At 39.8% G+C, this 16,380-nt stretch overlaps 1 protein-coding gene across 1 annotated transcript in view; it reads left to right on the top strand.

The window, feature by feature from the left end:
• Positions 1–16,380, top strand: part of man1a2 (mannosidase, alpha, class 1A, member 2) — a 128,031-nt gene that overhangs the window by 18,605 nt on the left and 93,046 nt on the right. Inside the window, exon 3 of the mRNA XM_006808150.2 lies at positions 10,631–10,892. Coding sequence (XP_006808213.1) covers positions 10,631–10,892 — 262 coding nt within the window. The remainder of the gene's footprint in view (positions 1–10,630; positions 10,893–16,380) is intronic.

The following is a 16,380-nucleotide window of genomic DNA, read 5'->3' as shown; positions in this document are numbered from 1 at the left end:
AAGGCTTGAATTTCAAAAAGACCGTTCTGAATTAAAATGTGATTTAAGGCCCTTTTTCCCCCCCAAAACCTGCAAAACTCAGCTTGCTGTATCAAAGCCGTACCAGCTTGATAATAATGTTCTGTGCCCTGTAACAGAGCTCCCAGATTTATGATCTGCCTCGGGATGGGGAATGTAATCTCTGCTCTGAAGGTGATTTCTGAGTCAGTGCAGATTTGCTGGAATACCTTGATCTTGTCCTAAATTTGGACAGAATCAGGAGCAATAAGGGAGCTTAGACCCATCCTTTTTTATTTTTAATTTCTATTTTTTTTAAACTAGCACAGCATCTTATAAGGGTTTGAAGTTGCATGGAAATTAGAAACATCTTTTTGTTTGTGCAGCGTGTATTTTTACAGCACGAAGAAGACCAAGGGAAAAATGGAGGCTGTAGCTGTTCCATAGCAGACCAATAATAAAATAAATTTAGCTCCCATTTTCTCTTACTGTAATGCTACTTTCAGATTGTCCTGATTTCATTTTATTATCATCTCTACCTTTTAGTGCACTGTAAACAGAATGACAGTAATGCAACACCATTTATCTGTTATTGTTGACAAAATTGCTGTTGTGCACCAGTTTTTACAGGAAAAATAAGAGTCCATGTTTTCAAAGGCTTGGTGATTGAACTTTGCATCACTTGCATCATCACACTTTTTCACACCAAAGAAGTCAGTGTCTCACAGGGCTCATGCAACCATTTGTAGTGTTTGCTTCCTGTGCAGCTGAGATGGAGACGGACACCTGTGTTTCATATAGCGATATGAGTCAGACAGACACGATGCAGGTCATCAAAGGTAGAGCTAGAGTGCCCAGGTGTTCACCTGATGCAGTTACTATCAAGAATACATCATAACTGTGCAGACATTTATGGGAGGGAGTTATGCAGAAATAAGACGACGAGAGAAAGGAGAATAAGAACATGCATTCAAGCAGATAAACTGCCATAGCACGAACGTAACTGAACACTAATTGATACAACACTTGACACGGGGGAGGAAAATGAGGAGGATGGAAAAAAGGCTAGGATAGTCAAAGATGGCTGATATGAGTAAGAGCAAGAGCAGCAGAAAGAGAATATGAATATATTTAAGGAAATAAAGGCTGTGTGCGTGTGTGTGTGTGTGTGTGTGCTCACATGTTTGCAGCTGAGAGATTGTAGCTATTGTTATATGGTTGTTAGGGCAGAGAGAGAATTTGAAGAGTAAGACAGGGAGAGGATGCTATTACAAACCCACAGTTAAGCTTAGGATAGCAGTTACATATACAGCCTACATTTGAGCCAAGTGGGTCATGGGAAAAAGCAGGACAAGTAAAGTGTGTATGTATGTTTATGTTGAAAGAAAACTGGGGAGAAACAAAAATACAGCTGCCGTACCACAAGCTCCCAACAGCTGTCTCTCAGGTAGAAGTATCATTTGAAGCTCACAGGCACTGTTCCCATGAGGACTCTGGTGTAGTAATACTTGAAAAGAAGTGTGTTCTCTATACTCTTGTGTCCAAGATGGACAAATGCTTTACTGGAGAAATGAAGAGATTCTTGACTTGAATTGCCCACACAAAGTGTTAACTTTGATCTAAGCCCACTGTTACTGTTTGTCCCGTGTAGGATGTGTTCAGTGGCAGGGATTCTGTCAAGCCTTTCCCTTGGATGGAGTAAAGCTTGGAAAACTACTTGCAGATTTATAAAAATGCAGGGTTAAAGAAGCTGAAGTAACTATTTGAAATTCCTTTGGTCCGGACTTCTCTTAGTGCTGCTAATTGGATGCACTTTTCTATTCAGGGTGCGTATCATGTGAAATGACTGCATATTATAAGATATGTGTTCTGAGTCGGTGTATCGCTTTAAGACTTTTTCTGCTTTTAAGTGAGCTCCTTGGTGAATGGCAAAAAAGGATTTAGGTCTATCCCTATACACCCAGAGCAGATATTTGTTGGGTTAATACAAAAGGGAAACTAGAGGTTATTTGTTTGACTTACCTGGAAGTTGGTTGAAGTGAAATATCAGAAACCCAGAAATGTAGTTACATATGGGAGGGATATGCATTTTTCTTTTTAAATGATTCAACATAGCTTCATATAATTTCTTCTTTTGAAACTTTCAGTCTGTAGATATGTGTGCACTTCTAGCTACCAGAGCATCTCAACATTTTTAAAAACATCCCTCCCCAAATCTCCTTTGATGAATAGATATGACTCTTAATATGTGCAGATGGCACTAACACCATTCTCTGTCTGTGCACACAGCAGACTGATGCAGATGAGTGACTAGCTTAGCTACTATTGTGGAATCTCTGATCTCTAGCAGCCAGCAGTTGATTTAGATTTTCCTTGGGTTGTCAGGTAGCTAACACCTATGTGAACAGAAGGGGGGCCTGTTAGATTGAATTGTTCATCAGAGGCCTTGGCTCTGGTGTCTTTGTGATCCTCTGGGAGCACATTAGTGCACGTATCTCAGTAAGGCCAACATTTTGACAGGACTGTATTAACTGTAGATGCATGAAAATACTTTTGGTAAACTAGGTTAACTTTTTGCAAAAAGGCCAGGAAGAATGGTCACTTATTGACTTTATAAAGATTATTTCAGAAGTATTTCTTTTATGCTTATAGCGATGGGTGACAAATTAAAAGGAAAAAACAGAACTATTGGTTTGGGTCAGCTTGACCCTTTAGAGGCACGTGTCCCTACAAATCAAAATAAAGTTGTTCTGAGTGATTACTGATTACTTTTTATGATTTGAAACATTTCTATCCTGATGGGTGTGGTCTATTCCAGAACGACAGTATACCCTATCTGTAGGGAATCTCACTTCCCTGCTTTCATTGCAACAGACTGGCGACCTGTCCAGGATGTACCCCACCTCTCGCCCTATGGCAGCTGAAATAGGCTCCAGCCCAGAGGCTATCCTGAATTTGATAAGTGGAAGAGGAGCGATGGAGGGATAGATGGCACGTCATATTCTTTTCTTTTCATGCTCTCTTATTTACAAGGGACTATGAAATCGTGATTAGCTCTGTGTTTGGTCTGGCAAAATGTGAGTGAGAACTCATTACTCATTGTCAGGTGACCTCTATAAGTCACATGATACGGAGACAAGGTCTCACAAGGTCTAAACCCGTGTTGGTAATGACACATGCGTCTTTTCCTTACTATGGCTTATATGATGTGGCACATGGTTAATAGTGGGTCAACGCCCACTTGGGTTTAAATTAGTGCTGTCAGCGTTAATCTCGTTAAAATTACGTTAACGCCATAACCGCATTAACGCGGCAAATCTCCATTAGCAAGGTAGTGCAGATCACCCCGTGCGTGGGGCTGCACGGCGCTAACGCGTTAACTCATTAGAGCGATCTGCACTACCTTGCTAATGGAGATTTGCCGCGTTAATGCGGTTATGGCGTTAACGTAATTTTAACGAGATTAACGCTGACAGCACTAATTTAAATAGCTTAAACTCTCCACCATTTGGTTTCAGAACTTAACAATTAGAGACTAAGGATGAGAGGTGAAACATCTTTAAAAAAATAAAGATGTTCAGTGGCCTCCTTTCCCAAGCTCCTTAGGCTACCATGACCTGGATGACAGAGAACCTACACAAAGACCTTGCCTAAAAGAAATCAGGCTAGGTTTCACAACAAGGAATAAAGGTGATCGTACCAAATGTTGAATTTCAAGAATGTTAGAATTCTAAAAACTCACAGATTTGCACAATACTGTACAGTCTCATTTAATTTTTTTTATTGTAATAAAAAAGACTCATTTGATTCTCTGATTAACACAGGTAAAATATGTCAGATTTCCATAGACCATATAGTAAAGTCAGGGAGCCCTAAGTGGAATCATGTATTGTTAGTGGAGTTGTGTGATATTGCAGTTGTGCACACTCAGTGCTTTCTTTAGTTGTTTTTTCTCTAGCAATACAGAACTAGGCTTTCCAGGCAGTTGAACTTCCTGTGTGCTTTATTTGATATCTAATGCAGTGCAATATTTTTTATCAGTGATGTGTGTGGCACTAAAGCTGGAGCCTTCAGTTTCTGCACAGTAATTACTGAAGAGTTATCTGTGCTGCAGTCTCACATGAAAGGGATGAACTGTAGGATGAACACGAGCTGACTTAGAGCAGGTCACGCTCGGTGAAAGAGGTCAAACTGTCTTCTCATAGAGAGTTTGACCTCTTTCACAATGTCACTTTCTGGCTCCAGTGACAGAGATTCATTTAACACCATTAAATGAATCTCTGTCACTGTAGCCAGCTAAGAGCATTTCAGTCTTGCTTTTAGCGTTCTTGTTTTTCAGCAAGTGGCACACATACTGTTTGCATATTTTGCAGTTGCTGTTTTTTTTTTTTTTTTTTGGGGGGGGGGGGGGGGGGGGTTATTACTTGAATACATATGATTTAACTAATTCACATTATCAATATACATGGCTAGGTGTGAGAGGGAAAAGTATCTGGGACTGTAAAGTCTAGTGTTGTGTGTGTGTGCTTTGCATTTTACAAAGGTGGCATAACTTCAGATGATAAAAATTATTCTTTTTTGGTTTTCCTAATCAGGAAAAGAGATTTCATTATAATTATTTTTATTGTTTTATTGCCCAGCCATAGCCATACATAATCTATTGCTCTGATAAGGTAAAATCTGACTTGATTATAAACCCCTGCAACTCTTAGTTGTCATCTTAAAAGCAGTCTTCATATTTATTTCTCCCCCTGCAGCTGCACAGACACTGTGCAGTCACTAATAGCCCAGCGGTCTTAGTCCCATGAATAAATGAGTCAATTAAGTAATTAAGTGTTGACTTGCTGTGTGTGTGTGTGTGTGTGTGTGTGTGTGTGTGTGTGTTACTATGGAAACATGGCTTGTAGCCTGTACTGCTTTCCCCAGAACCTTGTCTTTCCTCAGTTTAAAAAAAAAAAAAAAAACTTGTCCTAGATACCCCACCAGGCAGTTGGACAACTGCTGCTTCTCTTCAGTTGCCATGGAAAAGGATGCTGAGCAGCAGATTTCATGAAGCCACTGAAGATTAACTTTCAGTGACAGCAAGGAAGGTTGATGATATATGGAAGTGATTAGGCTGACATGAGCGCAACAGCTGATCAGGGAGGTGGGGCCTGCCTTCATTCATTCATATTTTAAGGCGTTGGGGTGAGAAACATGAGCAGATGAGTAAAACTATAGGCGAGGCACAGCACAGTCACTTGGGTACACAGTATCTTCAGTCCGTGCTTGTCTTTCTCAAGGTAATTGAGGTTATTGAGTCAGGCAGTTGTTGATTTGATCTTAATTGCATGTTTGACATTATATGAGACTCAAAGGGATTCACCGGTGATGCTAGAGTGAGTCTTGATAATGGCTCAGGAAGAGGAAAGAGTGGCGTGAGAGGAAATTTGGAGGAGGAGGAGGGGTATGCACAGGGAGGGAGAAGAGTTTGCAGGAGGCTTATGTCTGTGTTGGAGGAATTCAGCAGAAGTGGTGGTGTGCACTGGTCTGTAATTTTTGTGTTTGCAAACGCATGGAGCAGAATCTTACTCCAACAGATGTGGTGCCAGTTTAAACAGAGACTTATAGGAGGGAGATGTCTCATCAAAGAATGCTAAGTAAAAAATGTATGGGTAATGGCAAAGATGATGGTTGTCCTGCCCCAGGTTCACACTGAGCCCTCGGCCTCTGATCCATGTGTACATCTGAAGTTCACAACAGATTCTTCTGTGAGGTAATTTCTTACCTACTAGTTATAGTGAAGAAGTAAGTATGTGTGCTTAATTTTTTCTGGGCTTATTGTGTTGATAACATGAGTTAGCATGTAGTGCTGTGGTTGGAGTAGTCAGAGACTGATCATGCTGCACTGAAATCATAATGCTATGCAATTTTACATATGCGTAGTTGTAGAACATGCTAATGAACACTTTTGTCTTATTGTCTTATTTTTGTCTTATTGGACAAATAAAGAGAATCCAGCTGTACTTACAGAAAACTCCTTAACGCCATGCTTAAGCTTGTTGAAACTACAATGTCTAGTAGACGGAGTACAAAATGTGAAACTTACTGCACCTTAGCTTTATTTGACCTTGTTTTATGCAGAACAGAACAACTCGTTTAAAAAAACAAACAAAAAACATCTCATTGCAAAAGTTTTAAAAGAAGGAGGAACATATTAGGTCTGTCCTCATTTTGAGTGTTTAGAGCTGAGATCTACATAATTCTGCTCCTCGATGATACTGGTGATGAAACAGGGCTCAACTGAACTCTTTTCTCAGCAATATGTATGGACTGAATAAGTTTTCACCTGTTTCTGGTATCAGATCTGTTCTGAACCAAATTGAAATGCCTCTCAAACCTCAGTGAGGACCACACAGTCTGCGGCAATTTCTTTATTAGCATGATTTTCATAGTTATCCTGTGTGTTTAATGAGTTTACAGTAGTAGTAGTAGATGTGTAATATATTGCATGAAGTGGAAAATGCAAGTGCATGTAGCATTTGCATGTCCTCGACTACTTTGTCAGTTATGTTGATCGTTTTCATGAATGTTTGGATAGTGCTTTGCTGTGAATTGAGGAATGGCATTATCTTGACTCCTTTCATAACGGATGGCACACTGTATCTTCAGCTAAAGAAGGCAATAAAGGAGGCACTGAAGCACTTTTCCTTTTTATTTGGAGAATTTCTGGCCATTTGATACAAAAACTTGAAAAATGAAAACCCATATAAAAATGCTACCACAATCCTGAGAGAGGCAAACTTTTCTTTGTGTGCAGGAAAACCTTGTACTATTTACTATACTGTCATCCATTTGGCTGTACGTGCACTCAAAATCCAAATCCAAGAGTGCAGGCTCTGTAACACTTAGACCTAATCAAAGAGCCCAAAATAGAGGAAGCATACACCCACACAAATCACAGATAATATAGTGACACACAGGCAGGATTATAGTCTGTACAAGTACAATACATACATGAAATCCCTACAAAGCAAAAGCAGCACATTTGAAGCATCCCTAACGATGTGAACATTCACCTGCATTCACAGTAAATGCCATGTTGTTTCGAAATGTGTTTTCTATCAATTTAAGTCAAGACACGCTGAGTTGCAATAATGAATATTTATGAGTTGTTTCCAGGGCGATGTTGCATAACTTGGAGCTGTTTATTTTGGTCTCTGCTGGCCACACATCCAGCATCATGACAGACTTAGAAAATGGATGCACACTGTGCCATTTGAATTAGTATAAAACATTTTATTTTCTGTCACAGACTCTTATCTCGTTGCTTTCCTTCACACTTTGTTTGCTTGTTATTGTTCTACATATCTTTTGCACCTTTTTTCCCTCCTACCCACACAGTGGGATATACTGAACTGGCCAGGGTTTAACCAGACTGTTGTGCAGCTTTGGAAAGGTTGCACTTCCAGTCAAACATAAACAGGTTAAGTAGTGTAACGGGAAAAATGGGCAGTGATCAAACACAGCCTCTATCCAGCCTTGTCTTATAGCCCTGTTCTTTTTCCTATGTAATTTTTCACCTGCCTATTTTCTTAACTGTTTTTCCAATTAAGACTCCCTGGACAGGTCAGCAGTCCATCACAGGGTTAATACATTTGTTCTTTTTTTTTTGTTAGCTTTTTACTGCCTTTATTCCATGTCCATCTGATCTTTCAGCTTTGGCTCATTTTTTTTGTGTCCATAGATGTAGGCAGTCTATTCTCTTGCGTGCAGTGAGGCATGCAACTCGTATGTGCACATAGGTTCATCCATATTTGACGCAGTTTATTTGCACCTGGTAGCAGAGTCAAAAATTTGTTTAACATCTAGTTTAACAACCTGTGTATGCGCTGCTCTTGTTCATGTTTGTGCTGTTTTGATCTTTTAGCTTAGCCCCAGAAACAGGGAAGACGGGGATCCCTTTGTAGTGGAGTGAAACCTAACGCTGAGAACAATTAAAACTGTCAGCCATTGTCTGCACTTCTCATTAGGCATTGCATTCTGCACAGGAGGAGGAAAAAAGGCTGCTGGTGCTAGCACTGCTGACATTTGCTTCCTTAGCAGACTAATGTGACATTTGTGTGTGTGTCTGTGTGAGATTAATGCTTAGAAATAACCTAAGCTCATCCATGAAGCAACCCTACCACTTGTCAGTAGTTTTTTTTTCTTTTCTTTTTTTCTGTTTTTTTAAAATCTTTGGTATGGATGCAAAACAAGGAGCCAGCGTCTGGCTTCATGCAGTATGGCAGCTCTCATACAGGAGCAAAACCTAAACATTATTCTCTTTCCTTATATTGCTCTTGTGGGTCTGGACAGGCTTCCTCTCTTTGTGAAGTTAGCTCACGTTATATCATCACCTGTTATCAACCAGGTGTACAATAAAGACATCTGCTCTAATGCAGGCTGTTTCACACCTCACTCTGCTAACCATTTCTTTCTTTTCCTGATTAGCAGTAATTTTAGTCTCATGCTGAGAATGGATGTACACGCCAGCATGTAAACGTGCATGAAAAACACCTGAACAGAGGGAAAAATACCCAAGTCATGACCGGATATTGATAACAAATAAGAAACCACACAGGCTAAGAACTGGATGCTGAAACATTACAAGTTAATAAATAAGTAAATTAATGAGCACACGCAGGTCTACAAACAACAAAACTGCATATAGAACATTTAGGTTTTTATTTTTCTCTTGTTTGTGACCTATTTGTATTCATGGCCTAACTGCTGATATAGAAAACACTAAAAAGCATTCTACAAACACTTAAGAAAATTCTTTGGCATCATCTGTGCTAAACGCTGTTCACCAGGCTTTTAAGTAAAGTAACATTGTCATTGTGGAATAGCTGCAGCACTTTACAGGATTATTGATTTTATTTGAAATCAAACTTAATACATAGTGTAGTGTTGAAGGCTCAAGGTTTATTTTTTTTAATATGCATGTTTTCATGATAGGGAAACACACACATGGGCACACACACACATGGGCACGCACACACACCCCCAGTGAGTTGTTTTTCTCATCTTCTTAGAGATGTTGAACTGTAACTCTGGGGAGACTTGCAGCTGAGTCCACATGGAGCTCAGCAGGTTATCAGTTCCTCCCACATTTCCTGTGTTTGTCACACTGTAGGTTATTAATAAACAGTCACACGTGTTTGCAGTCAGATGAAGTGCAAGCAAGTTGCTTAAAGATTCCTCATTTATTGTGTGTGTGTGTGTGTGTGTGTGTGTGTGTGTGTGTGTGTGTGTGTTTTTTTTTTTTTTTTTTAAAGCATTTAGGACACTGACAACTAAAGCAGTGCATCAAGGAGTAATGAAAATATTAGAGTCAAGTGTCAAGGCAGTGAGTCTGTAGTGTGTGTCCTATGTGCAGATATATATATTTTTTAGTTTTGATTTCAAGATGGGTCAGATTCTCTTTCATATTTGATAAGTAGCATGTAATTTGGTAAAACAAAAATCAAATAATGTAGCATATAAAGGGAAAAAGCTGTTTTTAAGCTAGAATTTACTGTAATGAAATTTGTTATTTCAAATGTAAGAAATATACTTTTTTATTCATAAATGTAATGGTGAGCTGAACTGGTCATTCACTTTGTCTTCATTTGTCAGCAGCTCAAAGAGCTAACCTCTGCTGCGTATCAGCTGACATGCAGCTGAAATTATATTTGTGTAAACCCAGATGAGGGCAGGGAGAGATTCAGAGATTCTTTCAGTTTCTCCTTACTTCAGTGACCACAGAAGAACAGCAAAGTGTCGTCGGCCTCCTGTCACCTTTGCTTCAGCTCCCCGCTATGTTTGTTTTTCATTACTGAAGCACATCCTCGCGGGGTAGAGCCTTGTCAACACCCCTAGGGTTTGTACCGTCATGTGGAACCACAGATGATGTTTGTCATTCTGCCATTGCTGGTCTCCTCATTGTTTTGCTGCACACCTGTCCCATTTCCTGGAGCTGATGTAACTGTAGATTAATGGGGTTAGGTTTCTCCTGGGAAAATGATGTTTATTTGTGTTTTCATTATCATCTGAGTAAAATGGTTTCCTGCAGATGTTTGTTGCAGTGATCCTCAACCTGCTGACCTAAAGAAATTCAATAGTTTATTAAATATCAATGTAAAAAAGGTAAACAGTAAATATTTTAGTTTTATTTTCCAAAAATAATGAAATATCAACTTCCTAGAGGGTCAGAGTTTGTTTGTAATGCCCATGGGCAAGATACTAACCCCAAATTGCTCTCCGATGCATCCATCGGAGTATGAATGTGTGTGTGAATGTTACCTTAGAAAGCACTTAGAAAAATGTGCTTGTGCGAATGGGTGTGAATGGGTGAATGTAAAAGTTGTGTACAGTGCTTTGAGTGCTCAGAAAGAGTAGAAAAGCGCTATATAAGAACCAGTCCATTTACCATTTACCATCTTTAATTAATTTCAAGCACAAGTCCCTCTGTACACCTTTCTTCCCCAAATGTTTTTTGTGTGTGTGTTAGCTAGGGTTACAGTAACACTTCTAATTTCACTGTGGGGATGAGCAACCGACTTGTGAGGTCTAGTGGGAATCAAAGCAGAGCATAAAGAATTAAAGCTTGTCTTATTCCTTCCTCCTGTAGGGAAGAGGAGGAGAGCCTGCGGGATAAGATCCGTGCAGACCACGAGCGAGCACTGCAGGAGGCAAAGGAGAAGCTGCGAAAGTCACGTGAGGAGCTCAAGGCCGAGATTCAGACGGAGAAGAACAAAGTGATGGAGGACCTGAAAAAGAAGGACATAGGGCCCAAACCGTTGCCGCCGGTACCCATGCCTAAGGTGGTGGGCGTGAGCGACGGCGAGCCCCCAGAACCCGACGTCAAAGAGAAACGAGACAAGATAAGAGAGGTAACGTGATCAGTCTCTTCTTTCTTTTCTTGATTTGATTCATTTTAAATAAGAAGTCAGTCTCTGTTTCTCAACCCCCCACTGAGAGCAAAAACAAAAATGGCCCTCCCACACAGGAAAGGTGGAAAAAAAAATTAAAGTGCACATCAGTGATCTAGAAATTCAGATGAAAACAATTTCAAGCCCTTTTGCTTTGATATGGTTATGTTAATGCAGCAAGAAGAAAGAACTCGTTTTCATATTCGTAGCTTATTAGACTCAGCTGTTACATACAGTTAGTGTTTGTTTTCAGTTCTTTGGCAGCAGCGCTGCAAAACATTTGCACTTTTAATCACATATTTCCATTTTAAGCAAATACATCTTATCTTAGTTTTTGCTAAAGATTTTATTTGCAGGAAATGGAGATTTGTTGGTGTGTTGAGAAATGCAGGTGCCATTGTATGCGTTTGCCTGCATGGGACCTACAGTATAATACCACTTATGATATTATGTCTCCTTTCACTGTGGCAGCTTTGGTTAACATAATTAAATCAATGCCATTAAATCCCATGAAGCCCAGTCTTGCAGTAAAGTGCAGGATTGGTGTGTGGTGTATGTGCGGCCCAGTGAGTCCTCCTCTGTACTGTATATTTGAATACTTTTTCTGTTGCCTGTCTGCCTGAGCTCCAGCTTTTATTGAAAGCAACAGCGAGCCAGACGGACAGTGCATGTGCAGAATGCAGATGGTGCTATCTGGTCCCGCTCTCTATGCCAGGCCCAGCGTATCTCCCTCTCCGTGCTCCTCTTCCTTTCTCGCCCCCTGCAAGTTCTCCTGCATAATTGCCTCGTATCGTCTCCCATGAAACAGCACTTGGAATCAGAACACTCGTGGCGTATGGGAGCAGGGCCCATTCACTCCAAACCCGCCTTTGTCTGTAAAGGCCCCTTTTTGTTCCTTTCATAATTACCATTCAGAGAGAATGCCGAACACTCCCAAATGAGCAAGAAAGTAGCAGCTGTATGGGCTACGGCACAGTACACTCCCCTTTTCCTGATTGCCTTGTGATTCCAAGGAGAAAGTCTAATCACACTCTGCAAAACAACTGCGACTGCAAAGCTGGAGCTTTTTCTTTTTTCCTCTTTTAAATCCCGGCTAGAGGCAGCCATTTGGCCTGCATTTTGTTGCCATGAATTCAAGTCCAAAGGGATGTTTCAGCATCCATCTTCTTATCATTGTTCATTTTGTATGTGGACAGTCAGCAGGCTGTTACCACCCAGATTACATGACGTTATTTCAACTGCCTGACTTTTTTTCTGACAGTGTTTCTCCTGCATCAGTTTTGAAGTTATTTTGATTTGCTTCAAATTGACATCTGCGCTCAGTCCGTGGCTGCGAAGGATCACTGATTGCAAATGATTGTTTCCGGTTGTATAATCAGTTTGGATTGTTTGTTGGGTAAGAAGTTGTCTGGTGGTCTCAAAACTCAAGCAACCACTTGTAAGAAAATAAAAGTTTCTTGTTTTGTGGTTTAAATATACATTTGTTGAAAATGTTACGTAAAGCAGTTTCACCCCGGTTCTTTTTTATTCCTCAGGCCTCCAGAGACTACACCGGACTCAGTAGTCATTTCACAAAACCTTTATTCATCTTCAGTTACACATGCACCTTCTAAAGGGGAGATGTACAGGGCCGGTGTCCCTCTGCAGATCTTCACTTCTTTGTTTGTTACAACCAGTTTTATAGAAGCAACCCCATCGTAAAACCCACATGGTGTGTTGTAAATTCTGTGTTTGTGTATGTATGTGCGAGCACGTGAGTGCCTCTGTGTGTGTATGTGAGTGAGTGTGCGTGTGGTTGTGTGACTTCTTGTCGGTCATAAAAGTCCATCTCCCCTCATCCAAGCTACACCAAATTCCTCTGCAAAACATAGAAAACATATTACAAGCACTGAGACCCCCACTCTGCATTGGCCTCTTGTCATCTTACTTTTACAGCTAAGCATGTGGAGAGTCTCCTGCAAACCTACTTCTAAGTTATGATAGTTATTAGGGCAGGGCGATATGGCCAAAAATATTTATCACGATATATATTTGAAAATTTGCGATAACGATATAACTGACGATATAATTTCTGCGAAACAAAATACAACTCCACAACTTTACTAGCGCAAAAAAACCCCATCCATTTATTTTCACTTAAACAAGCAGCTGTTTTTTTTAATGTGCATTAAAGCTATATAAACATTTAACAGTGCAAATGCAAATTCCTTGCTGAAAGTTTAACCAAAGGGCATCTCCAGTAGAAATGGGCTGACATATCCTGAGCTTAACCATGTATAATAACCACTGAAGTTAAAAAGAGGTGCTTTGCTACATTAAACTGCAGTGTGCCAAATAAAAATGTCAAATATGTATTTTTTGGACCATAAGGTGCACGGGATTATAAGGCAACAAAACAGTCAGATAAATCAAACTTTCAACTCATCCTTCTTTCTTCCTCCACTTCTGTACCATTGTTTCATTAATGCTGTATTCTATCACAGCTGCTCTATTCTCATGTTGTTGCAGTATATTAATGACTAACCTCATATTGTGGATGGATTATCTCAGTTCTCCTGACTGAAGTTTGGTCCGTTTACAGCATCCTGCCATGTGGTTGCATTTGTCGCTAACCATCAGGAACCTTCACGTTAACTTTTATCGAGTGGAAAAGTGTTAGCGTTCATCCTTCAGCTTCACTGTTTACTCAACATAGCTGTGTCGCTAGCGATCACGTAGCACATCATTATACACCAGCTAGTAGGGCTGCTCGATTATGGCAAAAATGATAATCACGATTATTTTCACTGAAATTGAGATCTCGATTATTTGACGATATTTATTTAACAATAACAATGTGTTGAATAATGACTTTAAGATTGTCAAAAAATAATATAAAATACTGATAACAGTGCAAATGTTTGCTATATAAAAAAATAAATGAAAAATGCAAACATCTATTTTTTAGTGAACTTTGCAGTGTTGCTCTGTGGTGCAGCTAAAAAGGTTGGGGACCGCTGCTCTTAATTGTTGTGACACGTGTTTGAAATGCAGAGAGGTGCGCTCGATTTGCCACACGGAGCAGCGCGAGAGTAAAGCACGAGGGAGGGGCTAATAATCGGCTCAGTCATTTTTAATGATCGTTGAAAGCCCAGATCGTAATCGTAATTAAAATTCGATTAATTGAGCAGCCCTACCACTACCACCTAGCCCAACTTCAGTAACCCTACAAACGTCACTGTGGTGTAGCTTCCTGTCTTCATTTATGTTGGAAGTGATAGCAGAGCTGTACGTTTGATTTTTTTTCAGAAATCTCTCAGTCAGAACATGCTATATCATGCTTAGGTAACTAGCGAAACTAGTGAGCTAACTTCCTGCTAACTTCGAACTCCGTTAAATGTAATGAATTCTGTTTTTGTGGATGCCTGGATGTTAAACGTCATAGTTACACCTGGTAAAGCAGCAATGCTGATCGTTTTATTAAAGATGGAAGAATTTAGACAGTTTTTAACTCTCAGTGATGTTCGTTTGACTTCGGGACCTTAGAGGACAGAGTTTAGGACCCAGATTACTCCCAGATTTACGAGCACCTTAGTCCGACAAATACGGCAATAACAACGGCCCGCTTGCACAAAAAAATGTGCTGACGGACAAACACCAAACCAGTTAAGTTGCACCACTTTTACAAACTAATTCTGGTTTATCCGTATCCGTTTCACTCAATCTGCTTTCCCCATTCTCATTCTCTGTTACCGCCGTGCTTTTTTGGCACTGCGCATGCGCGCTTTACCCATATTCTATCGCAATATTTCATATTCTTATTGTTGCCTTATTGTTGTACATTGCCTGCATTGTACCGGTATTACCGTGAACGGTATAATATGGGCCAGTCCTAACAGTTATGAGCTTTTATTACATTCAGGGACAAGCATCAGCATCAACATCCCCCAACTGTAACTTCCTGTTTCCTTTCATGACAGGCAGACCTCCAATGTCAATAAATTCCTCTCCCTCTACACAATTACACACACTCTCAGGCCTACAGCTAAACCAAACTAAAACACACAGACAAATCCTTCCCCATTCCTCTGATCTACTGCTGGACCCTTTCATCTAAGCAAATGTAAGCACATTATATTCTAATAATGTTTTCTTTTACTCACAAAAACCAGCCAACACAAAATAGAACTCTGACATAAAACACTCGTCAATAAAACAACATACAATGTTTTTGCCTACTGTTTCAGTGTTTACACATTTAAAAGACTTGGAAACACTACAAGACACTGATAAAAGGATTAAAGAATGAGACAAAAGTTATAACTTAATAGTATTTTACCTATCCACCGGTTATCTGTCCACTTATAAAAGTAAACTAAATCATTTGCTGTATTTAAATGTACTTATAGGTTTCAGTGCTCTCCCTCTGCTCTATATTGACAGGCGACAGCTTTCCTAGATGGAACGTGCTCATTTTCAGTTTTTTGTTGTTTTTGGCTCTCCATAGCTGTTGCCACACTTAAATTCATCAGCAGGCGCTGTGTTATGGATTTGTGTTCTGTTAATTGCTGGTCTTGACAAAAATGTGAAGATTTAAGACAGACTAAAGCTGAAGGTTAATATTATTTGGTGCTTCATTGCACAGGAATACCAGATTATTAAAACCAAATCTAATAGATGAGAAAGAGTACTTTTTAAAAATGCAAATAAAGGATCTTTATAATTTCAATAAGCACTGCAATTTGGAAATAACATGGTGTTTACTGGTTAACGCTAAAAACTACAATTTTGAGCTTTTGCAGTCCAACTCAGGGTTTGGCAGTCAGAGATTTGGTCAGATCCAACGTCGTAATCTTTCTGCTTTTTTGACCGGTCATGCTGCTCAGGCTCTTTGTTGCTGCACAAATAGAAAAGAACTTGCTTTTATGACTTCCAAATGCATATTTCATTGACACCCCCCGTCTCCCCACCCCAGCATCCAGTAGCTCAGAGCTCTGTGCTCTTTAGCTATTCAGCTAATTATGTGACCCAGACATCAGCGGCCATTAAACCTGTGTCTGGAGATGGAAAGAAAAAGAAGTGAATGAATTTGACTGTTGCCGTCTATTCCTGTCACATCATGAGGTATTGTTGGCCCAGAGCTGTTGAAATAAGGTGGCTGGAGTTAATAGACTGTGGCTCAAAGGCACTATTCACTTAAAGGAGTACTAAAATTTGTACATTAATAATATTAAAAAACACTAGTGCCTCTAGACAGGTTATAGAATAGGATGTCATGAACACTTTAAAGCAAAAGGGTGAAAAACATGATTAGTTTCTTAATCTATAGTACTATAGATGAGAGACGGGCACAGATGTGAGTTCCAGTTGTTAAGTGATATTAACATGTTGTCACAGTGTCTATGTGCTGAGATGTTACTGTTAAAGAGTTGCTAACACAATGCTCAACATACACATGCTTACAGTATCT

Source organism: Neolamprologus brichardi, chromosome 16 (assembly GCF_056152115.1).
Source record: "Neolamprologus brichardi isolate AB-2024 chromosome 16, ASM5615211v1, whole genome shotgun sequence".
In the NCBI taxonomy this organism is placed as follows: Eukaryota; Metazoa; Chordata; class Actinopteri; order Cichliformes; family Cichlidae; genus Neolamprologus; species Neolamprologus brichardi.
This window is presented reverse-complemented; position numbering and strand designations above follow the sequence as displayed.